This window comes from Maniola hyperantus, chromosome 2 (genome assembly GCF_902806685.2).
Source record: "Maniola hyperantus chromosome 2, iAphHyp1.2, whole genome shotgun sequence".
Taxonomy (NCBI): Eukaryota; Metazoa; Arthropoda; class Insecta; order Lepidoptera; family Nymphalidae; genus Maniola; species Maniola hyperantus.
The window spans coordinates 13,652,372-13,680,139 of NC_048537.1; the positions used below are offsets into that span (position 1 = coordinate 13,652,372).

The following is a 27,768-nucleotide window of genomic DNA, read 5'->3' on the forward strand; positions in this document are numbered from 1 at the left end:
ACCTTCCTAGTATTTTACGGTTAGACAGAATTACAGAGACTTCTGGTCTGTGGACAGAATCAACTCATGTTTATAACGTAGAAATTTTGTCAACAAACTCATGGGTACAGGAAGTATTGAAGAAAAATTTAAAAATACAAGCTTGCGTAATTCCCGTGCAAACCCGGACACTTGTCTAGTAGCGTCTTGCATGGAACGACATGGCGTCAGAACTCGGAAGGCGTGTAGAACCAAAATATACCAATAGACCGAGGCGAGATGGCAATCGGGGAGGAAACGCCTCGCACACACCCGCACAGCCCCAGCGCAAACCCGGCGAGGGCGAGCGCGTGTGACGTGCGGGCATACGGGGCGCCTCCCCGCCTCATATTACGATTGCCATCTTGACCGGTCGCGTACTATAACATTAGCATCAACACGAACGCCGGCCAACGTATATTTATCTTATTTCTACTGACATTTGCGATTGGCTCGTTAATAATTAAAAAGAAATCAACAATTTTGACCGAATTTAGTACAGAGGTTGTTTGCATCACAGAAGAGGACATAGGCTACTTTTTATCCTGGAAAATCAAAGAGTTCCGGTGGGATTTTTAAAAACTTAAATCCACCCGGCGAAGCCGCGGGCATCATCTATTATTTACTACACTAACAGTTACCTCATAGCATCAGTGACAGAAGGGGGTAATGAGGACCACATCAGGGTAAAATGAGAGAGTGGCTAGTTTACCATCTTATTGAATAAACTAGCAATTACCTCATAGAGTACCTCATACCATCAGTTACCTCATAGCATCAGTGACGGAAGGGGTAATAAGCACCACAGCAGGGTAAACTGAGCGACTCGTTTACATTCTCATTTTCAAAATTAACAATAATTACCTCATAGCCTCAGTGACGGAAGGGGTAATAAGCACCACAGCAGGGTATATTGAGCCGGAGCGACGCAACGAATGCGCCACCACCAGTGCGCCGAGACTGTAGGAGTCGTTCGTGGCAAGCGTTACCCATGCTCGATCTATTAAAATAAACAAATAATAAATTATCATTAGAAATTAAATAATACATAGGGTATGTACCTCTTTAAACAGTTTATTGGTTAGATATCCTGATATTTTCGGTAACAAATTAAGCTTCGAACACATTACTGTGGTGTGATGTATTTTATTTTTAAAGCAATGGCGTGATAATTAACCAATTGGGTTCCGCCGGGGGTGCGTCCAAGCGCTAAAATATACATAGAATTGTGCTTGTCTTCATATCAAATATTTGGAATGTGTGACTTCAAATACCTTTTTCGAGTCACACTCATGAGTATGACCAGACTGTTCTGTTCCAGTAATGTGCTTGCAACTTCATAAAATCACATTCCAAATCTATTTGTCTACTAATACGAGGACGGATAGGCAAACAAAATTACGTAGGTATTTGCTACACTAAACAAATAAAAGCGTAAGCTAACATTTTGATCCTACAAAATTATTTATTGCGTAATGACTGAATTCGTGTAAAAGTTAAATTTAGTCAAAGATAGTGCCATAAGTACCAGTAGGTATCTAGGTAAAAAGTAGGTCAAGGAAATGCAGAAAGAAAATAGTTTGTTTCTTGATAGAACATTATTTGAATATGAAAGCTTTCAGCACGAATGCCTCGCTGCATGAATTTGGTTTGATATTATCTTTTACTAGATCTTTATATCGTTTGGATGGAGATATGATACGACCTGCAAGAACTGCAATAGGCACGCAACGCATTTTTCAATATTGAAAATGCGAATGACGTCAGCCGCATCGGGCGTATCGAAGAAATAGCTGGCTTGCGAGAAGAGTGACGTAACTTAAAATTCTGTCAAATTGTACAAATTTAGAGTAGAATCTGTCTGTATCATTTAGTTCTACAAAACGACGTAGGTACCTAACAATAATTAAGTACTACCTACTTACCTATAAGTATGGAAGTTAGTTAGCTACCTACCTGCTTTATGGACCTACATTAGCTGTTTTAGTAATTAGTTATTAGAAGTATTAGATTTTTATCTAGTCACCTACTTAATTACATAGTTGCATACGCTAAAGATATAGACGTACCTAAACGTGCCAAAGACGTAAAATATTAAAATAACTGGAAATGGCTCGAACGACGCATTTAATAAATCTGTTGAATTTCTGTCTTTGCGCTGTGGAATTTGAACAAGTTTTAGGAAGTGCGCAATTCAAATTAATATTTTAATAACACAGGTGTCTAAATATAGTATGCGACAGGTTGAGATGGCAATCGGGGTATGAGGCCGGGGGACGCCCCGCATACCCGCACGTCACCCGCGCTCGCCCACATCGATTTAGCGCGGGGGCTGTGCGGGTGTGCAGAGCGTTCCTTCCTCGATTGCCATCTCGACCTGTCGCGTAATAGGTGTCTGTAGACTAGTAGACCGTACACGTGTGACTGGTGTGACGTGTGGCGCGACAGTCATTTAACTTGGCGTACCCTTTATAATCATACGAGATGATGAAAGATATGCTCAATATTCTTGTTTTCGGATACTGGGTCCAAATCAAAAACAAATTAATTAGGTAATTTATGGTAAGTACGAAATGATCTATTAGATCATTTTCCATGCGCTTACGCATATCTCGGTGTACCTAGATTACCGGAGTAGGCGGGCCTTGCAGGACTTGCCTAATCTAAGCCCTTCCGAGCCTTAAGAAATAGGTAGGTAAGTAGGTACCTACTGTGTACGTAGGGTAATTTGTTTACTTTTATTGATTAACGGCCCGGGAGGAGCTATTTTTTACGGACTATAATAGTAATATTAATGTTTTAATAACATAAAAAAATCTAAAAAGGTTTACTTAATAATAATTTTAATATTGTGATTTTAAAGCGATGTCGCATGTACACACGTTTTCGTAATGTTTGCATTAAAAACCATTTCCCCAAAATTGGGCAAATTCACAGTTTTAAAATAGAGCCTCATGCTGTTCAGCCTAAACATATTTTAATTCTTACTATGCCTTTTTCAAATATAGGAGGTACATAAAGGTAAACACCGGCTGCGCAAATATAGGTAATTCTGTAAGTGAATTTGCTGAAACCGATCAGAGGTTAAGTTAAACAATAATTGTTTACTTAATGAATCGCATTTCAATTCTTATTTATTATCCAGGTAAATTTTGAAGTGTTGGTAGTTTTCGAAATCAAACAAAAAATTATAGCAGTAGATGCTGAATCTTTAGTCGTACCAATTTAAAAGTTTATAATATTGCTTATTTTAGAGTTGTCGATAATATTTTCATTATTTTGTCATAATTAAATCTGCTTTAAACAGATTTCTTGGTAGAGGCAATTCATTTCATATGTATAAGGTATCTATGATCATTTAGGTTGCATCAAAAATTCTTCTTCTTTAGATGTATTTCCGACTAGAGAAGATTGGTGGTAAGTTCTTTATATTTAGCCTTATCCCTTGCAAGGCTAAACAGCTGGGTGGCTCTCGCGATTCCTGTCCACTTCCTGATGTTGCGCAACCAAGACTCTCACTTACGACCAGTGTTATTTTCCAGCTATTATGCCCATCATTATTAGTTGAAAGAACCCGTTTCTATAGAACAACCAAAGATAAGCTACTTTTTTGACAGTCTTCCAAAGATCACTGTCACTTCCGATTCGCTGCAAAACTTCATTGTTTGTGTTTTTTACCCTACTACAGTAAGGCCAAAAGGAAGGATTATGATTTACACTTCCAGTTGATTTTTAGGATTCACCGATAGGGGCCCACATACCCATGCTTCTAGACTTTTTCTTAGTTCCGCCTTCACAGTCCAGGAGTCATACGTAAAAAGTAAAAGATCAAACACAAGAAAGAAGACGATGTTTGCGCAGTATGATGGTACGAGTTTAACGAAAAAATGTTTTTTTTATCATCCTTTGGAAAACACTGCGGGACAACATCCCTCTCAATAAATTTAATTGAAGAAATAGTATAACGGGGAAAAACTTCGGATAGCAAACTTCGTATCTATGATTTTGCTATAAGTAGAAGCTTTTCTATATGTAGAAGTCCTATCCGGATTTTAAATTGATCGAAAATTCTAATGAAAAAATTTAGGAATTTATAGTTTCTATAGGAATGATTTATAATGTTTTGCTTGGTTGACAGATTTAACAGACTTGTGCGAGCAACAAAAATATGCTGTGATACATCCCCCAAGAATTGAAAATAATGTTCGTAGTTTCATACCGCGTGGGCCATCGCATAGCATAGCTAATAGCTCCATGAAACAGACAAGTGCCGCACATTGCTCGTGTGCTGGTCCAAAATAGCGCGACACAAATAAAATTGAAAATAAAACTACTCGATAGCGTCAGATATTTGGTGCCGGGCTCGACGCCTATGCATTCCACAATTAAACCGACAATCATGCTTTTTATCTACGTTTTGGTGACGCGCCATTTCTACCATTCCCCATTCCCCACGCTTATTTCGATATCATAGATCTAATTGTGCATGGTTTCCGTAGATTTTTTTATTTTAAAGCGTTAAACTTACAGGAGGGTTTTAAGTTCAAACATTAAAATTAACCTAGTTATTATAACTTAGAAATGCATCTAAATATAATTCAGAAGGACATCGTTATTACATAATTTTATTATAGTGTTTTTACACTTGAAAGAAATTCCAAAATAAATTTAAATAGGTAGTCCGAGAGATGCAGGACAATCCCTGCCGGTTCCCCAATTTTCGGTATTCTTTGAAAATAATAATTTAAGATCGTTATTAACTATTTATGTAGCTATTTTAGATCCTCGTACGCGATCACAAGCAAAGTTATACATAAACTAGGTTACTAACTCTAGTATTAAATTATGGTGAAAATTGCATACAAATCCACTAAAAAGTTTACATTTTAGAAGTTGTATGCCAATATACTGACAAACATGGGTTGTTTTGTGCTATTTAGAGAAAGAAGAAGCGTAGAAGAGATAAAATTGATAAGAGTAGGTACTGTTGAATTATAAAGCTGTTGTTTCAGGTGTGGTCTCTTCGAGTGTCTCTGGTCTCTTGTCGGACAAGTGATTAAAGAGCTATTTGAACTTCGAGATGTCCAACAACGTGTTTATTGCTGTAGGTTAATAGGTGATAAAGCGGCTGCCAATAGACAGGAACTACTAACCTATGTCCTACAAACCTTCAGATTGTACCTTCATATTCATGGTGTATGCAGAAAATTATGATCAAATAATTTTCTGACGCAGTAAAGATTTTCAAATAAAATACTTACCTACTTAAATAAAATAAACGCCGCTGAAGGATGGAGATAAAAAGAAAACTTTTTTTCTATTTTATAACTGACGATAATGATGTATGAAATATTACAACCTAACCTAATAAGTTTTTGCTGTTACTATGATAACGTGTCGTTCTACATTTGAAGAAAAGATTAATGATAGGTTTGTCCTTGACCTCTCGGATAAATAATGATACTACTAAAAAGAAACGTAATTATCTAGAAAACGTCGATAATGTTAGATGTGAGACTCAAACCTGAAATCTATGGATAGATTTACCCTGTAAGTATAAACGAAACGAAACGCTAATTTCGTAACTTTGCTAATAGGGCGATTGCCAGACCGAATCAAGTATAAGTAATATTTCCTGAATTCTAGATTCAAAATAATAGATTGACAACCTGATATGAAATACTTAATACAAATATTTATACAAGTATTCGTAATTTTAACGTCTTATATACTCAAAATAACAATATATAGAGATAAAACAAAAGATAATAAAACATTATCGAAGTGTTCTAGAGAATGTTGATAAAAACTACAAGTTAAGCCGTGGGAAAATAGATTTTAAATTTTACACATTTTTTATCCTGAGAAAAGATAAGATACTTAATATGTATTAATTTGACTTCAGTAAGATATTATAAAGTAGAGTAGTACATAATGTTTAAGAATTTGGAAATTAGCATTTATAATACCTACATACTTTGCTGATGACTGATATAGAATATTGAATTCTTGATAGCAAAATATATGCGCATAGATGTTAAGTTAATTTGGGTTGTTCCGTATTCATCCTATTAGGTATAATGTTCTTCACTCATCCCAAACAAATATTCCTATCTCAACCGATCAAAATAAATATTATATTTTCTTAACTCAACCGAAATGTATGCCTTACTCATCCTAGAGCAAAAATTGCGAGCATGGAGACGTATTTTTGTACGGATAGCATAAACTTTTTTTTCAAAGCCGAGTTAACAAGTTTAATGCACGCCGACGTTGCATAGAATAGAACCCCAATAAGGTATATAAGATTTAAATGGCGGGCAGGATCAGACGCTACTGAAGCCGGGAGCAATGTCCCTGTGGTTTCTATTTAGGTGCAGCCGGTCTGGAGGGAACCATGCATGCACTCAGAAACTCAGATGCTTAACTAAAGGAATGCAGTAGGTAATAATGCATGCTCCGTTCAAAATATCCACACAAAATTGTTGGAAAGAAAGCAGCATGCAACTTCATTCATGCAAAGAGATCATCAACAGATTAGAATCGAAGTTTAACTTTTTATGTTTCAGCAACACCTCACGCGATTTAACTATTATGCATTGGATAAAGTATGGTTTTATTAATATTTCATCTACCTATTAATTTTTAGAAAAAAATGTAAATGCAGGTTTTATTGTGTAAATGGGTAAAGAAAAATACTAGGTAAAATGAAAATAAAATATAAAAGTAAAAATGTTTCGTTGAAATGTAAAAATGTAGATTCGAAGATAGTTGCTATTTTTAACCGACTTCAAAAAAAGGAGGAGGTTCTCAATTCGTCGGAATCTTTTTTTTTTTTTATGTATGTTCCCCGATTACTCGAAAACGCCTGGACCGATTTTGAAAATTCTTTTTTTGTTTGAAAGGGTATACTTCAAAGTTGGTCCCATTTCAATTTGGTGAAGATCTGATGAACATCTTCGAAGATAGATACTGGAACTCCTCAACGGATAAGAGTAAATTGCTCGCGATCAGTGTACACAAGAGTTAATATAGTTCCATAATAATATTTTTTGGGGTCGGTGCCAATGAGGTGCCATTGTGGAGTCCTATAAAAATATGAAGTCTAGACGATTCGCGCAGCTAAAGCTAATTGGCACCGGAACCAAAAAATATTATTATGGAACTATAGTAACTCTTGTATACATAATATATTCGGTAATAAATTAAATTATTTTTCAATTTTTAGTGTTTGTGTAACGAAGTCGGTTTTTATTTTTTTTGTAAAAAATTTTTATATGGTAGACAATTGAAGGTTTTATGAAAACTTTAATAAATCATAGTGTATATCACACTTTTTGAGAATAATCTAAGTAAAAAATATAATTTAATACAGAAGTAAATAGGTATATAATATAAGTATTTTAATAGCACAAGTCTGAAGAAAGAAGTTGGAGCCGCGTAGCCGATACCTACTCAATAACTTTATCTATGTTGCGCTTACTGTAACATCGATCTATAGTATAGTATACATAAAAAACAATTATAAGTAGGTATATCTCCATTTATAATTAAAATAAGAGTATTGTCGCCTTCACTAAAGCCACAATAAGGTTAAGTAAACTTTTGCGGCAGGTATCGTGTTTCTATCCAACCGCAATATTGCATACATCAGGCAATGAGTAAAATAACTTATCTCCGCACTCCGCAGTGACATATTATATGAAAATATCTTGAATAAAATAATATTTTACTGTTGCTAATCTAGCTATCTCGCCTGTACTCTTGTTATGCTCCGAATAGAAGCTCATGGTCAAGACCACTAAAACGATAACGCATCAGCGTTGATATGCAGCATGTTCAGTGTGCTATGTTTATAGAAATGGGCTGATATTGATATGACTATATTTTATTATGTTTACAACTGGGGTCTGGGGAGAATGTTATCTGATTGATAACGTAATACGTGTAGTGTTTGAGCTTGTACCTTGGCGTGTACATAAAACAATTCAATTCATAAAATGATCTATGATCATCTAAATTATATTGACGATTCAAAAGCTCTTGTAAAAGTCTCATTTGAATAAGATTTTATTCTATTCATGTGATTGCAGATGACTGACGAGGCCGGATGTTAGCCAATAGATTGATGTTAATAAAGAAGTCAATACAGATGGAATCTGAGATGAGACTCTGAGTTGAAATATTAATCAGAAGATTGCCGGTCCCGATCATATTATAAGATAATAAGTATTATTGATATACCTATTCATTATAATATAATTTTAATAGAGGAAATTAAAAGTTAGATTGTGGCGAAGAGGATGGATAGGAGGTATCTATTAGGTACCTACTTAGTAGAGTAGGTACTAGGCAAAAGTTTTAGGAAGGAAATAATAATAAATAATTGTATTTTCCGACAAAAACATTATAACCATACCCATAATCCATGTGTGTGTGTGTGTGTGTGTGTGTGTGTGTGAAAGTGTATCTTTCTGTCTGCTAGCTTTTCACGGCCTAACAGTTTAACCGATTTTGATGAAATTTGGTACAGAGTTAGCTTACATCCCGGGGAAGGACATAGGCTACCTTTTATCCCGGAAAATTAAAGAGTTCCCATAGGATTTTTAAAAACCTACATCCACGCGGACGATGTCGCGGGAATCATCTTGTATAATATTATATACTTAGCAGCTAAGTAACATAATGATAAAGCTGGGATAGTCTTACGTTTAGAAATTTCCTTGAGATCCAACTAATTCGTTAAAAAAAACCTGTACCTACCTACGTATTTATAAAATCACGTAGCCTAGGTACCTATTTGAATAACAAATTAGTAGGATAAACTTTCGTTTCAAATACAATTTTCATTAAAAATGTTACATTATTACTATTTGAAGAGAATGTTTGAAGCAATAGCAATATTCTTTTACTGGGTATTTTTTATAGTAATTTCTGACTACCTACCCTTTGCAATTTTCTCTCGACGATAACCTCTGTTAACAGTGCAACTTCCAATTGCAGTATCAGATGTTAATGTGATACAGCAAATTGAAATAACAGTGAATTATTATTGATTAATAATTAAGAAAATTTTATGGAAATTATATACTTACTTGACATTTTGAGGCCGGGTGTAGTCTAGTATTGTGTGACCGTTGTAGTCACTTAAAATATCACGAACTACACACGTTCTTCGCGCAGCACTAACAAATGCTTACTTGCAACGTGCGCGACGGATCCCCTCACGGCGCCGCTACCCACGCACACTTTGACAAACATGATTACATGAACTAACACATTCGCATTCTATTGAATGCTATGTGTGTTCTAGTCTCAGTGCTTTAATTACATAAAAGCAGAAGCAAATACAAAAATCAGTTATTATTAGTTAATAAATCAGTTAATATAAAGCAACTGTTTTATAAAAAGATAAGCAATTTTTGTTTTATATAAGCAAAAGCATGATTTAAGTGGCAACACCAGTGAACAGCTGTTCGTGACGATCGATAGATGTCGGTGGGTGTCGCTTTATTTTCGATGCCGTATACCTATATCATAAGTCATAACGGTATCCGTAGTACGATGCGGTACGATCGTTTCAGTGTCTACGGCCCTTTGATGCTTGCGAGGAATCAGATTTTTTGATAAAATTATACGGAGATTCCTATTGATGGGTGATTTCGGCGCGACAATGACGTATAATGACGCAATGTGTACATTTTTCGGGAACTCTAAATTTATTCACCTATACGAGCGAAATATTCGAGATTCATAATAACATTATGTGAAATATCGTAGCTGGATACGGTTTTGTGTTTGTTTTCGGTGTTTCGGTGGCAACGATGGCCAGCACCCCGAGTATAGAGACACAAATAGACAGCTTCTTAGAACAGTTCAAGAGAAGTGCCTCGAAGGCCATGGAAGAAAGGATGGAGTGGCCTGACGGTCCATCTCCAGGTTCCATGGTCAAATCGCGTAGCAGCTGCTTCACCTTGGATTCTTCTTCGGGTGGTAAGTACACTGAAAGATTATTCTGCCTCTTGTTAAATAAGCAGGTAGGTACTAATCCTTTACTTAGTTAAAATACGAACGGCATCTGTTTTTGATACTTATAGCATTATTTATGTAGAAACTTACCTGCAAGTAAGGCTAAAAACTACGGATTAATCACTTGAAATATTAAGCAATTATTTTAAATAAAATAATTACTTTCTAAACAGCGTTAATTAAGTATAATAATAACGATAATTTTATTCGTTTTCTTACGAATTAAATTATAGGGAGATCTATACTTATCTAATTAAATAGGTAGGCACTTAGGCATTTATAATTTGTATTTACATACCTATATAATATGATTTTAAAAATTAAAATAATAACCGAAATTATTATCACACACACACACTACAAATAAATACCTATAACCTAACCTAACTGACGAAATTAATTTGACAGGTCGCGGATTCGCGCACTTTTTCTGGAACAATAAATTATATTAAAAAAGTTTAGTAGTAGCATATTATTTAAACGAATTAATTTTTATTGTAGTGTAAAAATAATAACTTTTATTTAAAATTATTTGTTAATTTAGTTTGGCTAAAATTGAAATATATTCGTAATTTTCAATTTTAAAATTACTAAACATTTTTTAGACCGGAAGTCAGTAGTTACGGTTGCATTTTTTATTTATTTTATTCAGAATTGCTATAAAATTTATTCATTAAGGGGGATTTTCCATAGGATTTTGTTGGTGGAGATCGCAATCACACCACGCACGACGTTCCCTCCCCGATTGCCTTTTCGACCTGTCGCATTCTATACTTTTAGAAGCTTCTTTTATACCTATTTGTATGTATATCCACCGTTTTGACTTGGATATTAAAATATTTTTGCTTTTTATGAGGTAAATGTACCTATATCAGATAATTAAATTTCATTATTGATTCTAATATTTAGATAGTTATAATATAATAAATTAACACATTGAATATATAATACTACTAGGTACTACAACTATAATATATTATTATATCAAGTATATTTATCTAATAGTTAATTTGTTTGTATATTGTATTTAAGGATATTAATTGAAGTAAAGACTTTGTATCTCATTTCATTTTTTTTTTACTTTGGGTCACAACTCACATACCTACTTATAATTTTAATTACGTCAAACAATAGATTACATACTTGGATCTGAGATTAAGTTAAGTAAGAAACAACACACGCCCGAGTGAGTCATTAACCTGTATTCTTTAATATTTCGGCTAGATTTGAACTAGGTATGATTATGGTTTTAGAAGACACGTATCTAACAACTGTATTATTAAGATATTTTTATGTCAATTTATGTGAAATATTTATAAATTCAAATATTTTGAATTTCATAATTTTCAAAAGCACGTTGAATTGAAACTAGCGCAAGTTAGAACTTTTCACGTGTGTATCTTAGGTATGGTATGATAGTAATTGAGGAGCTCGCAAACTACGCTGTAATTGCACGAAATTAAATTATATAGGTACATACATTTGAAACTTTATTGTAATTGTAACGTTTTGATCGAAATCACGATCTCTGGACTCAATTTTTGCACAGTTTTAGACTGTTTTGTTTAAAAATGAGTTCAGATTTGCATGCATTGTTGGGCCAAAAACATTTGGATTTGTATTAAAACAATTGATCAGAAGCGTAATTACTCCATTTTTTCACCAGTTCCTCAAATTGTTATGACAGTTCAGGTTTCAGCGTTATTTCTTCACCTTCTAGGTAAAACCTATTGAATAAGAGTAAATTATTATTTTGTTCCAAAAAATAAAGAGTAAAATGCAATTTTGCTTAATATTTTCCTCGACCCAGTAGTAAAGTACTCCCCTGTTTTATAAATTGTCGAGACCATTTTAACTTCAAAAATACTTTTTTGTCGATTTTTATTCTGCATTGGTGGTAAAATCCTGAGCTTGGCATGATAATTTATGCCCCTTTAAAGTAGACCTACATGAAATAAATGGTCTGATTTAAAAAAGAAAGAGATTCTTAATTTGTTTCCAATTTCAATGCTTGCTTCCAAAGACGGTGGTTTTGTTTAATTAAATTTGGTTTTTCATTAAATTTCATTAAATGGTTGCAATTTTTCTTTGTAATTGTGCTATGGCAACCTGCAACGATTCAAACTTTTATTTGTCTAAAGTGTAAACAAAATACGTTGAACATATTGTTTGTATAATCGGGATGAGCACTTTCACTATTGATAGAATTTACTGTAAACATGAGGTGCGTAACATCACGGCACTGTGTGCATTCAAGCAAAGGCGTATGATTTATATTTTGTTTCAATCTAAACACATTCTGGTAAACTTCAGCATGGTTATTAGGTGCACCTACCCAATAAACTGTTATATTCCGTTGTGTTGACGTAGTAGTATTACTATTTTTTTATGTCACTAGTCTATATCGTAACTTGTAATCCAATGCTTAGGGTCGTGAACCCTTCCATCAATCAAAATATTGGTAAAGATTTTGGGATAATAATGCAGATCCAGCTTTTTAGCATTTAAGCCCCTATCAGGTGCAATAGTCAATTATTTTTATTATAATATCTATTTCATTTGCAGATTAATCTGTGTGCACTTTGGCAAAGTCTTCCACCAATCTTCTCTTCTTCTTTTCTTGTTTGGTGGCTTTTTGTAGTGCCAGACCAGCACAATGCACTTCACCAATGTCAAATAGCTTGAGGACCATACTTCTCTTTTTTGTTGCCTGTCTTGACTCTTATCCTAGTTCTCCCCGATATTGCCGTAGATTTATGTGCCGAACTTTTGAGCCATCATCCCTTCTCCTCTTTCCTTCCCAAGTAACATACACTGATTTTCGTACTCCATTTAACGGGTCGGGATAGTGTGGCTATAGCCTTTTGCAATTTGAGAACGTTTACTTTTAGTGTTACATTCGGGTGGCATTTCTGATATTGAGATGATGTATTCTGTCCAATTTCGCATTGCTCATCATCAGTGGCGTGCACAGAGTTTAAAGCCAGGGTAGGCATTAGTTAGGCAGGAAACTATTTACTGGCAGGTCATAATGAAAAATATGCATTGAGCTAGTACAACTGGGGTAAGCAGTGCATTTATGCCTCTATGACCTGCACGCCACTGCTCATCATGTTCCTTTCCTTCTACGCTAGCAGGTTTAGATTTAGGTTAAAATGAACGTTGGCGAGCGCTCATATCTGGCACAGTATGGGAAGAATGCAGGTGATTTTTATTGAGATTTGGTATCCCTAAACGCGCAGTATTGTCTCCAGGTGTTTCCAATTGTCTATTTCTTTGCTTCTTCTGCATATTATCAAAAACATATTGAACAAATCGTGTCGGAAATCTTGTGTCTATTTCTTTGCTTGATGATTATGTTCTCTTCTTCATAATATTATGAAAAACGTATTGAACAAATTTTGTTGGTACACTGAATTCCAAATTGCTAATATTCCTAAAAATTCAGAGCCAACTTTAGTTTCTGCTAAGAGTTTTAGCTTGTTTTAACCCCTTTTGTATTGGCTAAATTTTAACCCCTTTTGTATGTTGTATAGCCTTCTAGCTCCATTTACGGATTGGGTCGATGCAAAGTATCTGGAAGATTAGAATTTCCATTAGCTTTTCACAGCAAAGCAGTCTTAATTATACAGCACTCAGCACTCTGAAAAGATTTATGTAGATACTTATACCAAAATGATTACCACGTTTTAATATACCAGTTTGTTGTTTTAGCACACAATATTCTGACTTCCCATAGTAGGAGTAGTTAGGGACGTAGATGGTGAGGAAACGGAAATAAAGTATATCCCCTAGGTTAGTGTATGTCATCAGCGCGATATGTAGATACACGCTACCTACCTACATGAAATATGTCTCTCCCGAGCCGCTGGCGGTCGAACGCACCATTTTGTTCCACGCCAGTGCGGACCCTTCTTGAATACTCCCTATTTAAGTATCTGTAACACCTGATACATTTTATATTTTAATCGAGATCTTGTTCCATCGTTGAGATTTTTTTCTTCAATATCGTCGCGTTGTTAGGACAGAATACGATTTAGTTCAGAAATCGTATGAAATGATTTTAAAGATATTAAATGATTAATATTCTGTCTTTTTGAAAAATGTACTTTTTTTCACTCAATTAAAAAAAATCTGATTCTGGATAGTAGACTTTAATGACTTTGTTCACGGTAAAGTTATGAAGTTCATTGTACACTCAGAAATTGATTTCATTTATTAAATATTTTTTTGTACATAAGTGGAAAGTTATTAAGTACCTATTTGATTATATTATGAACAAAATAATTTTTTGATTATAAACAAAATAAGTCCACTGGAAATGTTATTTTATCAGCCTTTGTTCCTTCGTGTCCGTGACCAATAAGGCAAAAGCGCACAAAGGGCCGATGAAATAGGTAAGTCGACCGATCGAAGAATATTATCTCATTCAGATAGGTAGGTACGAGATATGCAAGGGAATCCTTACAAGCTCTACATTACAGCTTAAGGTTTAAATACAAGCTAGACGATCAGAGAAACTTAATATTACGTTTCATACTTAGGTTGACTAGAATTATTTATAAGAATCGAAACACTGAATCGGAACATTCCTAGAAATTAATTGGATCTATTATAAAAGTACAGCCCCTGACCTATAGTATAAATTTTTTATCCTGTATTATTTTCCTGTCTATCTTTTATCTATTCGTTAAGTTGTAAAACCTTATTTAACATAAATGCAATTTTCTACAGCTATTTCTAAATTCATGTTACTTAAAGAACATGAAAAAGACGAGAAACAAAATATTGAATCGGAACATAATCAATCGCAGCTAATTCTCCTCTATCACGCACTGCTCTTTAGCATTTAAAGTTGGCGCGTCACGAAATAAGCGGTGAGCGTCGATACGGAAACAGCGACGCTAACGGCGCGCAGTGGCGGCGCACTGTACTAACGACGAGTTCTACGGCGTCCTCCGATTTTATTCACGGAAAGTGTATCGCCATATTGCTTCCGTGAATTATGTGAAATATTTGTGCATTTCTCTTCAATTATGACTGTAATATCGAAATCAAGTGAACAAATACAATCCACTTTACTAAAGTAACTGGAAGAATATACATTTAAGTGTCTCGGTCGTGCACATAACGCGAAAAAGGTGAGTTTTGTATCTTTCTCAGCTATGACTATATGGCCCAATATTCCACGGGAGTTCGATCCGCTATGCGATAATGAAACTTAAAAAACGCGATTAAGGTTAATAATTGCACGGTTTTTGTTATGTTTATTTACATGAATTTGAAAAGTTATCGCGGTTTTCTCGGCGGAATCGTCCGTGGGGTTGTAGAAATGTAGAATTGCTAGGTTGTGTGAGCGATGGGGCGGGTTGCCGTGCCGTTCATTGTACATAGGTACCATACTACACGTACGTAAGTAGGTAGATAACTACATGTGAATTGACATGAATGTTGGCTTACATTGTAGTGTAGCGTCGGGGAAATGTCCTATGAGAAGATGGAAGTGGTGAACCCGGCCGAGAAGGAGGCGAGTGAAGTTCTGCACTCCCTCCTGTCGGTCGAGCGTCGGAGTGTGGACAGCAAGGAGACTATCATAGTGACCATACCGTCAGACCAGAACGGCGGCGGCGAATATGGGGAGAGTGCCCAGTGGCACACGCCTGTGATGGGGCAGCACTCTGTGTTTGAACTGGGCGCTGCTCAGAACATGCAGCAGCACAACTATAATGGACACCAGGAACAGGTATATCTTTCTCTATAATCTACATTACCTATATATTACCTATTATAAATGCGAAAGTGTGTCTGTCTGTCTGCCTACTAAATTTCACTGCATTTAATTGATTTTGATGTTCGGTATAAAGATTGCATCCTGTGGATGAAAATAAGTTACTGAAAATCAAAGAGTTCCCATAGTATTGTTAATAAAACTAGTCCCTGGTGGACAAAGTAGTGGAAGTCTTTTTGTTGGTACAGAGCTAGCTTGCATCCTGTATATGGCTATAGGTTTCTTTTTATTTCGGAAAGTTCCCTTAGGATATTTCAAAAACCTAAACCCATGGATAAAGTTGCAGACATCATCTAGTATGATATAAGAAGAGAAACTGATTGGCATATCAACATACTGCTAACATCATAGATTACAATTGTATGTTATCTCTACTATAATGTAGACCCACACTAAGGCTGAGATCTACACACAACAGACGGAAACACAAGAGTGAAGATAGAAAGACTGAGATCTATAGAGCACACTTTGATTTTGCTCAGACTTAACATTGAGTTAAAACGAGACAGATTTATGCGAGAGATATACATCTGTCTTGTTTTAACTCTGTCTTAAGTCGAAGGAAAGTGCGCTGTATAGATTTCAGAAATCTTTCCAAGCTGTTGCGTGTCAGCAGATTGTTTCCTACATAATATTTTAGACAGCAACTTAATACTGGAAATAGGTACTTTGTAAAGTTACTCACTTATGACGAACTAGCTCATGCTCGCGACTTCGTCCACGTGGACTACACAAATTTCAAACCCCTATTTTACCCCCTTAGGGGTTGAATTTTCAAAAATCCTTTCTTAGTGGATGCCTACGTCATAATAGCTATCTGCATGCCAGATTTCAGCCCGATCCGTCCAGTAGTTTGAGTAGTGTGTTGATAGATCAGTCAGTCAGTCAGTCACCTTTTCCTTTTATATATTTAGATAATGGATCCAAATGTTATGAGAGATGTAACTTTGGGGTTATAATAATTAAAGCATTTATAACCTTTCTTATTTTGGATTGATTTGAATGGAAAACTAAATTATTGTAATAATGGTTAAGTGACACTTTGGATTGAAACCATTTCCTGTTTAAACAATTTTTTATGTGAGTATGATTAACTTCCAGTAAATCAAAATTCCATTAAAGCTCAGCCTTTTATAAATGTGTGTAGGTCTTGTAAGCAAAACCAAAAGAAAACTGGCCAAGTGTGAGTCAGACTCTAGCACTAAGGGTTCCATACTACAATCGTATTTTATCGACATTTTGCATGATAAATCAAAAACTATTATGCCTAAAAATAAATAAAAATCTGTTTTAGAAAGTACAAGTAAAGGTCTTTCATATGATACCCCACTTGGTATTACTTTGAAAGATGAAAATAGCAATATTTGTTTATGAATACATTTTAATTTTTTTTCTTGTGATGTAACCACAAATTCACGGTTTTTAGATTTTTCCCCTCATGTCTGCTATAAGACCTACCTTCCTGCCAAATTTCATGATTCTAGGTCAACGGGAAGTACCCCGTAGGTTTCTTGACAGACATACAACAAAGTGATCCAATAAGGGTTCTGTCTGTCTGCTAGCTTTTCACGGCTCATCCGTTCAACCGATTTTGATGAAATTTGGTACAGAGAGTGCATCCTGGGGAAGGACATATGCTACCTTTTATCCCAGAAAATCAAGGAGTTTTAAAAATCTAAAGCCACACGGACGAAGTAATAATGCAGCCTGAGGTGGTCCAAGATTTTAATAATTCTCTCTCCATCCAGATTCAGCTAGCAAATAATTGAAATATGTGTAGGTATATCAAACACCCAAGTGAAGCTGTGCAGATTAGCTAGTGTTACATAAATCTTAAATCTATATATATAAAAGGAAAAGGTGACTGACTGATCTATCAATGCACAGCTCAAACTACTGGACGGATCGGGCTAAAATTTGGCATGCAGATAGCTATTATGACGTAGACATCCGCTAAGGAAGGGTTTTTGAAAATTCAACCCCTAAGGGGGTAAAATAGGGGTTCGAAATTTGAGTAGTCCACACAGACAAACTCGCGGGCCTAAGCTCGTAAATTATATTCTAATTATATAAAAGGAAAGGGTTACAGACTGACTGACTGACTGATTGACTGACTTACTGACTGATCTATCAATGCACAGCTCAACCTACTGGACGGATCAGGCTGAAATTTGGCATGCAGATAGCTATTATGACATAGACATCCGCTAAGGAAGGGTTTTTTAAAATTCAACCCCTAAGGGGGTAAAATAGGGGTTCGAAATTTGAGTAGTCCACGCAGACAAACTCGCGGGCATAAGCTAGTAAATTATATTAATACTTACAATAAAAAGTATTCTATTTTTCGTGTTCTTGTTCTGTATTCCAGGTTCTTTGGCAAGGCCATACCATCCAAGTTGAGAATGGCGATGCCAACATTCAAGCCATGCAAGGGACATACGGTATTGCGTTTGAGACCAATGTTGAGACTGCGGACTTGGATGTGGAAACTAAGCCAAATGTGGAAAAGAAAGCTGGCGCTAAGAGAAAGAAGAAGGCAGAAGAAGATAGTGATGAAGAAGTTCTCGATAATAAACTGGAGGATAATCCAGCTCAGGTATCTGTTTATATACTTATCTGAATATTATCGGTGAGTGTCCCTTTCTATCTGTCTGTCACCAAACAAATGGGCAAAGCTCATACAATTGTATTTTAAAAGTGAAGACAAATTCGTTCGGTTGTGTGTGTAACACGACACAGACTATTACTATAGTCGCGACAGGTCGAGATGACAATCGGAGTATGAGGCGGGAGGACGCCCCGCACACCCATGGTGTCAGGTGTGTGTGTATACAATATACATACAAATTCTATCTACCTCTACCCTGTGAGACAAGAAGCTTTTGTACAGTCTTTCATATCAATAGGGTATTTATTAGGGTTGCCAACTGTACTCTAAATTTGTAAAATAAATGTAAAATAAATTTAGCTTCTCTGGATTAATTTCTATATAAAGTTGGCGACCCTACAACTGGTTACTATTACATTGGTTATCTGCATGATCCATCCGATTTCCAGGCCATAGAAATATGTTGCATATGTACTAAATATAAAATAAAATATTAATATGTGTCTATGGTCCCTAAGCATGCCGTGTTTACCTATAATTAGCTTATCATTTTGCGAAAGTATTTTGTACAATCAAAATTGTTATTTATGTACCTAAGTCCTAAATGTTATAAGGTGTTGGTAAACCCAATAAAGAAAATAAAAAAATAAAATAAAAATAAACTTTCAGGTAAATGAGAGGCTGCAAAGAGGTTGTGATTGCAAAGACAATTGTTACCGAGGACTCAATCCAGAGGCAGTGTATCGCCATCGGCTCAATATTGCAGAACTGACCAAAAGTGAACATGACATGTACTTGATGGGTATCACCATGGCCAGTTTGGCAAACCCCGCTGAGACGTCACGGCATAAGGTCAGGAGGAGATTGAGAGCTTGCTACGTGTACCAAGGGAGAAAGGTTTGCTTAGAAGCTTTCTTATACCTAGAAAATGTGACACATTATCAGCTCAAGCGAATCCGGCAGCATGTCATGACACACGGCGTCGCGCCCAGGATACACGGCAATGTAGGTAAGAAACCATACAACACCTTCACACTTGACATCTACAAACATGCTACCAACTTCCTGAAGGAATACCTCAAGCAGCATGCGAGCTCGCCGAAAGATATCCAACCTTCCGGAGAGTGTAAAAAGGCCAGTAAGACTGTCATCATCCAAGGGGACTCGAGAAAGCACCTATTCGAAGCGTACAAAGAATACGGGGAAATCTTGGAGCCCGGAGTAAAACTCATGGGGTATTCCACCTTCCGAGCTTTCATGAAAGACCAGTTTCCCCACGTGAAATTCGCGACTAAGAAACAGGAAATACCAAAAGACATGGTGCCATTCCGTAGTGGTAAATGCATGACGTACGACAAGAACAAGGATCCGATTAGGATACAGCAGGAAAAAGAGAAGGCTGACGCAAAAAAGGCAGCAATGGAGCAGAAGAAGAAAGAGGAGCACGACCGGGAGCAGCAAGCGCAGCAGCAGGCTCAGCAGCAGCAGCAAGTGCAGCAGCAGCAGCAACAACAACAGCAACAACAGCAGCAGCAGCAGCAGCAGGTACAAGTGCAGGTCCAACAGCATCAGCAGATGCAGAACCAGCCCCACGTGGTCATACACCAGCAACAATCGCAGCAGCAGCAGCAGATGCAGCAGCAAATGCAGCTGGTGCCGCAAGTGAGCCAGCACCAGCAAGTGCTGACTCAGCAAGTTGGTGGGGTACAACAGGTTTCCCAGCAACATTTGCAACCACTAGGGGTCTCCGAAGATAATGGTCAACCAGTAGAAATGGCCCAGCAAGTCATACCCTTGGCTGTGGTACAACAACCACAACAGGCTTACCTCGTCACACCCGTCTCCCACTTTCAGACAAGGGTCCAAGGAGCCTGGTACCGACATTGACAAGATACCACATCCTCAGACGATTTATCTAGACGTGTGGAACAGAGAGTGGGCATAATTTCAGACCAATGCCAGTTATTGAGTGTCAAGTTTTCAAATTAAAACTCTACATTGGCACTGACGTAAATCTGGTATTCGAGTTTTTAAGCTATAAAACTTAACGCCGGTGGTGCGTTAATCTGTCCTTTTTGTATGGAGTTGTCAAATTCGTGAAGACCTTCCATACAAAATGACAGATTTAAACTCCGTTGTTATGTTGCTCACTTGGAAACTTCGTCATAAGGTATGGAGTGTGGTAGGTACAGTCAGTGGTATATTATTAAACATAATAATATGGTCTTACGGCCCAAATTAATGATCAATCTCATCTGTAATCTGTTGATAGGTTCTTTAGCAACATTGTTATTTGTCAGAAATTGCATGGACTTTTTTGTCAATTAACAATGTCTCTAAAGTCTAAGGCTGAGACCTATAGAGCACACTTTGACTTTGCTCAGACTAAAGATTGAGTTAAAACAATACAGATTTATGTGAGAGATATAGGTGTCTAGTTTTAACTCTGTCTTAAGTCTAAGCTAAGTCAGAGTGCGCTCTATAGATCTCACTCTCAGTAACTTATCAACAGATTACAGATAGATAGATATACTTTATTGATTTCGGTCGTTCAACAACCCATACAAATTGACAGATTTGTACCTACCTCAATGATTAGTTTGTGTAACTACATACACACAAGGGTCTTGTAATGACTGAACTATTAATTATGTGAAGTTCCCACTGTTAAAGTAATTCAGTAATGAGTATGTTAATTTTATGTAAGGCCATTTGTAACTTTGGCAATAAGTTAGCAAAGATACTTAGGTTTACACCTTTTCAGTATTGGGTTTAGTAACTGATTTTAAGGGTAGGGACAAATCTAGTGGAAATTAGGCGCTCGGAAATTCGCGAGCGGAATTTCGCTTTAACCACTACCTGTCTGCCACGTTGGTAAAAAAGTGCAGGTACACTAAGTAAAAATTGATGTGGCCAACAATTTTACTTTGACTTATGAGTTATCAAAATGATCTAGGAAAAACTCGCGGAATTCCAGTAGATTTGACCCTAGCCTAAATAGCAACAACTATTTTGTAAGTATACAATTAATTAATTAATCGTATTTACACAATGAAATTAGCGCTAGCTATGTTGAATTATTTTTCTTTACAATTTTTTGGTAATAGTCTTAATGGGCAGTTAAAATACACTAGGTGTTTCGTAATTTAATTTAATTTTTTAAATATGTATATTTGAATTAATGGTTTGGTTTTATTAATGTCCTACATTGACTTACTATACTTGAGATACCCTAGAAATACAATCAATCGCTAAGAAAAGCCAATCTAAGAACGTACAAGCAGCGTTCAACATTCATGGTCCAAGATCCCAGTGCTGCCAGACCTTCCTTATTTTCTGAGAAACCAATTGTGTGGGATAGTACTTTTAATGTACGCATATTTGCTAGCTTGTACCTCGGGCCAATTTAAAGACATCTGTTGCTACAGGCACGTAAAAACATTACTCACTTTTGTTAATGTCTTAGTATTTCCTGAGTATCATAATATCAAAATTACGATTCAGACTACAAGTAAGATAAACTGTTATTTTTTTTGCGAGATTTAAAGCGTCTGGCGGAAATTACCGCGACAGGAAGTGTTTGGCAGTATTGAATATTAATTATTATTAACAATATTCTGTAAAACATACATGAAAATCAGCTGTCAGACTTTAAGAAAAGTGAGTAATTTTTTTAAATAGGTACTTTTAGTAGCTGATACATAAAAATTGGCCCACGGCACAAGCAAGCGTATATGCGTACATTATAGTACACACTAGCACTACTATCCCACATATATATTTGTTTCTCATAAAATAAGGAAGGTCTGGCGGCAGTGGGATCTTGCTCTATCACTCTTTACATGCTATTTCGTTATGGTAAAGTCCAATTTTGAGTGTACTCAATATTGAGAGAAGTCTGTCTCATTCATTACTGTATAATAGAGATACGACGCTCTAACAAGAACCACGGGCATAACACAACTGAACAAAAACATGTCACATAGTCGCGTGGAGATTGGTGTCTATTATAGTACACATCTTTTGAGCATTTCAGGGTTTAAAGTAAAGTAATTAGTAAGTCAATAATCTCAACTCAAAATTCTGCCTACTCAACTTTATTAACTACTAAAGTGTGTGCTCTTGGATTGTGTTGTAGAAATATTATAAGATTATGGATGTATGGAGGATGGATGATGATAAGTGTTTGAAATCAATCATTATTTTTAATATTTTATTTATATTTTACGTAAATTGCTCATCACAAATATTCATTAAATTTTTATTTATTGGTGCTCCCCTGTAGAAGTTTTATAAAGTTTTAAGTACAGTTGTTTCAACTTGTTACATTGGTAACATCCAAACATGATGATGATGATGATGGAAGAGCCTTAAAATGTTCGTATACTCTTATTGGACTGTATATTTTGTTATTACAAAATAATAGTTTTTGCATACCTAATTTTTAAGATGAACTTTTTTCTGCTGAATAACACTAAGGTATAGTACGCTACAGGTTGAGATGGCAATCGGGATGGGGACGCCCCGCACACCCGCACAGCCCCCACACTAACCCGGTGTGGGATAGCGCGGGTGACGTGCAGATGTGCGAGGCGCCCCCCCGCCTGATACCCCGATTCCCATCTCGACCTGTCGCGTACTTATATAAAATGTTTCTGCCATTACGGTTCAGTAAATATTATTTGTTTTCTAAATAATATCTGTCCCGGCTGTACTCACGTGTTTAGTCGACGTTAAAACCGCGGCGCGTGCGCGAACGGACTCCCTTGAAAAAGGACCCCGGATGGGTTCGAAACTAGTCGTGCTAACGTTGACTAAACACGTGAGTACAGCCGGGACAAATATTATTTAGAATGGAAATCACTCACGGTAGTTTAAACGCTAAAATTATTTGTTTTATTTGTTACAAAAGAGTCTGCAAAACTATTTAAAACTTTGTTCTAAACTTTTGTGTGGGAGCACTTTATCAAAAAGCAGTGCCTTCGTATTATGATGTGGATTTGTGTAATTCATTCTCATGATGGGTGTTCGTCTCTGATAGTTTGTAGTGTGTACTGAATAGAATTCTCGAACTTTTGATTATTGCATTCAAACAAAATCATGTCTACATAATATATTTGTATTATAATACATATCAGCTTCATTGTAGATTGTGTGTGTTCATGTAAAGCTAGTTTCTACTGGCTAAATCGATTCCTGTTTCTGAATTTTTGCTTTCAAGTATGTTGCGAAACTTTATAACGCTTGCACAGTTTTAAGGGCATTGAACCTATTGTATACCTACAAGTCCGCCATTTTGAAAAAAAAACCAATGATATAACATGTGTCAATCGATATACTAAGTGATTACAAGCAAAAAGTGTTCAGTGATACAACGCTTGTAAGTGATAATATACTTTCTGAGATATTTGAGTTTAAAATAAAAAAATAAAGCATTAAGTAAATAATGGCCCCAATTCTGAGCACAACCTAATTTTAGAGTATTCACATGCTCTTCTTACTAATGTAATATGAAAAGGACAGACACAGTTTGACAGTTTTAAATTTTTAGATGGTAAAACCCGTGATAAAATCACGGGTCGCAGTCGCGAACCTACTGTTTAAATTTGTATTGTGCACTAAAATTTAGAGTCTTTAAATGTGAAAAGTATGTTCCGTTCCTTTTTTAGCATTAGTAAAAAGAAAAGGATGCAGATACTCTAAATTTAGTTTATAGAAAGACAAGGGAATCGGTGCCATTAATGCTTTATTTTCTACGGTTTTAAACTCTATATCGGAAAGTATACCACTTACGACATTTCATCACTGAATGCTTTTTGATTATAATCACTTACTCCGTCGATTGACACATGTTCTATCACTGGCCGCCGACACGAGGTTTTCCAAAATGGCGGACTTGTAGATATACCAGCTTCCTTACAAAAATGTTCAAACCCTTTTCTGATCTAAATTAATAGGTCTATCTCTTCATAACACTGCTGTAGGCTCTAGCCTCTAACAGGTGTTACAGTGCCTACAGTATTTTTGTAGCAAATGCGCATTTCCATTGATAATATTGTAATCATTTCTAAGATTCTAATTTGACAATTAATATAGATATAAAAAACAAGGCAGTAATATAATTTTGACGGAAAAATAATAATCATGTAACTTGTGTTAATTAGGCAAAATGCAATAAATGGATCGTTGTGATTTAAATAGGAATTCGGCGGTTAATTTTTCTAATCCCAGGGGAGCGCTAGGAGAATTACTTTGAAATCACAAATGCCACAGTTTGAATTAAATTATGCTGTGCACTATTCACATATGCACGTCAGTCTTCACTTCTCTTTCTACCGACTTCGGGAGGGTTGTGAGGTTAGCAGTCTTTATTATTACCCTACTAGCTGATGCCCGCGACTTCGTTCGCGTGGATTTAGGTTTTTAAAATCACGTGGGAACTTTGATTTTCCGGGATAAAACGTAGCCTATGTCACTCACATATACGCATGAAAAAAATCACGTCAATCCGGGGCACCGTTGCGACGTGATTGAAGGACAAACCAATAAACCAACAAACAAACACACTTTCGCATTTATAATAAGGGTACTGATAATCATAAATAAATAGTTTGCAAAGCGTAGCTCATTCAATTAACACTTATTTAACCGACTTCATTTTAAAAGTCGAGTGCGCAAAAAAGTACCTGTTGATCTAAAAATAATAGAGCATTGTTGTCTCTGTTTATCTAAAGAAAATTTGACAGAGTGGGAATAGGGCGAGCCAATTCGCTCCGTTTGGTTTAAATCCACCATTATATAAGTACCGCAAATTGCTAATGCGCGTGGCCGCCATTTTAGTGACGTCAGCACTAGACTGAAGTTTCGAGCTGATGGTATATTTTTATTTCAGCTGACGTCAAAATGACGTCGTTTCGATGTTAATGAGACATGGTTCCAGCGCAATAGCAATTTGCGGGACCTATATCACATCCAAGAAGTTTGGCGATATTTTCTCTAAAAACATCCTATTATGTGCAGCGCTTTCTACGAATTTTGGGCGTCTTTATTATTTAACTGTACCATAAAGTAACGAGTTAGTTTTTAGATACATGCTCTGATTATTCTGTGTATTATAGTCAAAAACGAGATGAAACAAAAAACAAAACAAATTGGGCATTTTCAAAGGACTTATTTTCATACTGTAGAAATATTTTATACGAAAAATTTATAGCCTTCAAAGATTATGGAAATCTCAACTGTATTTTGCGTTTAAGGTTCTGAATAATTTTAGTAATCTAAGTGTGTAATCGATATAAATATTATAGAAAGTACAGAATCGTGCCTAGAACGTATGCTTACCATGTGTGTTAATAGTGCAATATGTCAGGAGAGCATTGAATGTTTTTACATAATATTCAGTATCTAGTTCGCATCTTGTTAATTTGTTTAACAATAAATAAACTATTCCGTAGGAAAAAGACAGATGCAGCGTGTCCCGAACAAAACGTGCATTTTAATTTTTAAACAATTAATATTTTGTCCAGCACGCGGTCGAAAGTAATGTACATCCTTTAGATTACATTTCGGCTTTGTAGAGCGTTGTCCCTGTCACTCATACCTATATGACGTTTTGTCGGTCTCAACGACAGAGACGGCGCTCTACAAATTTGCTATCTCCTTTTAAAGGTCTATGTACATTACTTTCGGCCGCGTACTGTAGATGGATAGTTTGTTCACGGAGACTAGCTAATACAGCGCGCTAATATAGGGTAATTTTACCCTTTTTTGAAAAGTATCTTAATTTGATCCTAAAGTAATAAACTACCAAAAAAATTTTATCGATCGATAAGTGCAACAAATATACATATAAATTTTGCATTTCAAGTTTGGCCGCGAAAACGCTAGCCGCCATCTTTTTAGGTTCACTTGCTGTCATGACGTCACATTGGTACTAAGAACGATGTTTTCTTATTGAAATACATTACAATATCAAATAGTGAGTAGTGACTATTGATGTAGGACGTAATTCTCTATCCCTTAATTTGTTTTGTAGAGTCACAACTCTACCAATAGTTCTGTTTAACCAAACTGTGAACACGTTTACTGCTCTCTTGGCCCGTCTGAAAGGTTCGAGGCAAGATCTATGGCCCGCTCTTCACTCCATGTAAGGCGCGAAACAAGTAACAACCATCCACACTTGTTTACGATTCTCACATGAGTAAAGAGTGGGCATGAGATATTTGAATTAAAAAATATATATACTTGCGTATGGATTAAAAAATAAATGTCATTTTTTAGGCAAATTATTAGGCTATTTTTATTTACCTACTATGAAGTACATCTAAATATTATATAAAAGGAAAAGGTGACTGACTGACTGACTGACTGACTGATCTATCAACGCACAGCTCAAACTACTGGACGGATCGGGCTGAAATTTGGCATGCAGATAGCTATTATGACGTAGGTATGGCTAAGAATTCTTGAAAATTCAGCCCCTAAGGGGGTGAAATAGGGGTTTGAAATTTATATAGTCCACGCGGACGAAGTCGCGAGCATAAGCTAGTTTAAAATATAAATCATAGTTGTAAATTGTTTTTTTACAAAATTAATTGAACAAGTGACTAGTATGATTATTTTGTAGAACGTTTCTAAACATTTTTTTAAATAAATTAAATTAACTTAGAATAAGCAATTATGTATGTTATCTTTTAATAACCCTTTGAAGTTGAACTCTCCAAATCAAAGTTATATTTTTATAATAATGATTAAAAATGTATATCTCAGACTTGCTTCGGATTGTAGTGATTGCTCTTAGGATGATGTTTGGCATCTAAGTTCCAAAATTTTTTAACGTAGGAAGACATGATGTGATAGAAAATAAACCTTTTTTACGCTATACATGCATTTTTATCCTTCCCCTAGCAATCTTTGTGGCATTTTTGAGGGTGCGTTTCCATTAAAGCGGAGACATGCATTATTGAGAAACGATGATAGCATACAAACATTACACTACTTTGTTGGGCAGTCATGTAAAAATAAGAATGGGCAGTAATCAGCAATTCTCAGGTATCACGTCATCTAACAATAACCTAACCTAAAAATAAATGATCTATTCGTCAACACGTCTCCGCTCTTCTTCAATAGAAGCGCATCCTCAACCATAGGTCTCTAGTTTCTGCGACATACTTTGTGTGTGCGTGCACCTAGGTTCACACTCGGATCAATGTGATAAGGTGAAAATGTTACAGAATTTGACTCTTTTTAAAACAATCTTCAGTAAATCATTAAACGGGATGATTGTAAATGGTTTAGATCAAGCAAAGGTCCTGACTCCTGATCT

The 27,768-nt window shown here is 35.9% G+C and overlaps 3 protein-coding genes across 13 annotated transcripts in view; 2 read left to right on the forward strand and 1 right to left on the reverse strand.

The window, feature by feature from the left end:
• LOC117992918 (glycogenin-2-like) overlaps positions 1–27,768 on the reverse strand; it is a 172,376-nt gene that overhangs the window by 14,130 nt on the left and 130,478 nt on the right. For 5 of the 7 annotated variants that reach the window (XM_034980642.2, XM_069506808.1, XM_034980671.2 and 2 more), the window contains exons 1-2: positions 9,114–9,274; positions 883–1,018 (exon numbers count right to left, since the gene is read on the reverse strand). In XM_034980642.2, coding sequence (XP_034836533.1) covers positions 883–1,018; positions 9,114–9,120 — 143 coding nt within the window. In that variant the 5' untranslated portion in view covers positions 9,121–9,274. Of the gene's footprint in view, positions 1–882; positions 1,019–9,113; positions 9,275–27,768 lie in introns of those variants that run through there. The other 2 variants (XM_069506787.1, XM_034980679.2) reach the window with 2 other exon arrangements.
• The window catches only part of LOC117992954 (guanine nucleotide exchange factor DBS-like), a 124,376-nt gene continuing 106,186 nt past the window's right edge, over positions 9,579–27,768 (forward strand). For 4 of the 5 annotated variants that reach the window (XR_011238143.1, XR_011238142.1, XM_069506835.1 and 1 more), the window contains exon 1: positions 9,579–10,011. Coding sequence is in view for 3 of the 5 variants with exons in the window: in XM_069506835.1 (XP_069362936.1) it covers positions 9,843–10,011 (169 nt within the window). In the remaining 2 variants the exon portion in view is untranslated. The remainder of the gene's footprint in view (positions 10,012–27,768) is intronic. The other variant, XM_034980691.2, reaches the window with a different exon arrangement.
• LOC117993007 (uncharacterized) lies at positions 14,840–27,324 on the forward strand. Its single transcript, XM_034980760.2, has 4 exons — positions 14,840–15,188; positions 15,515–15,790; positions 18,204–18,431; positions 19,113–27,324. Exons 2-4 carry the CDS (start codon positions 15,530–15,532, stop codon positions 20,328–20,330), a joined length of 1,707 nt encoding a protein of 568 aa, XP_034836651.1. The 5' UTR covers positions 14,840–15,188; positions 15,515–15,529; the 3' UTR covers positions 20,331–27,324.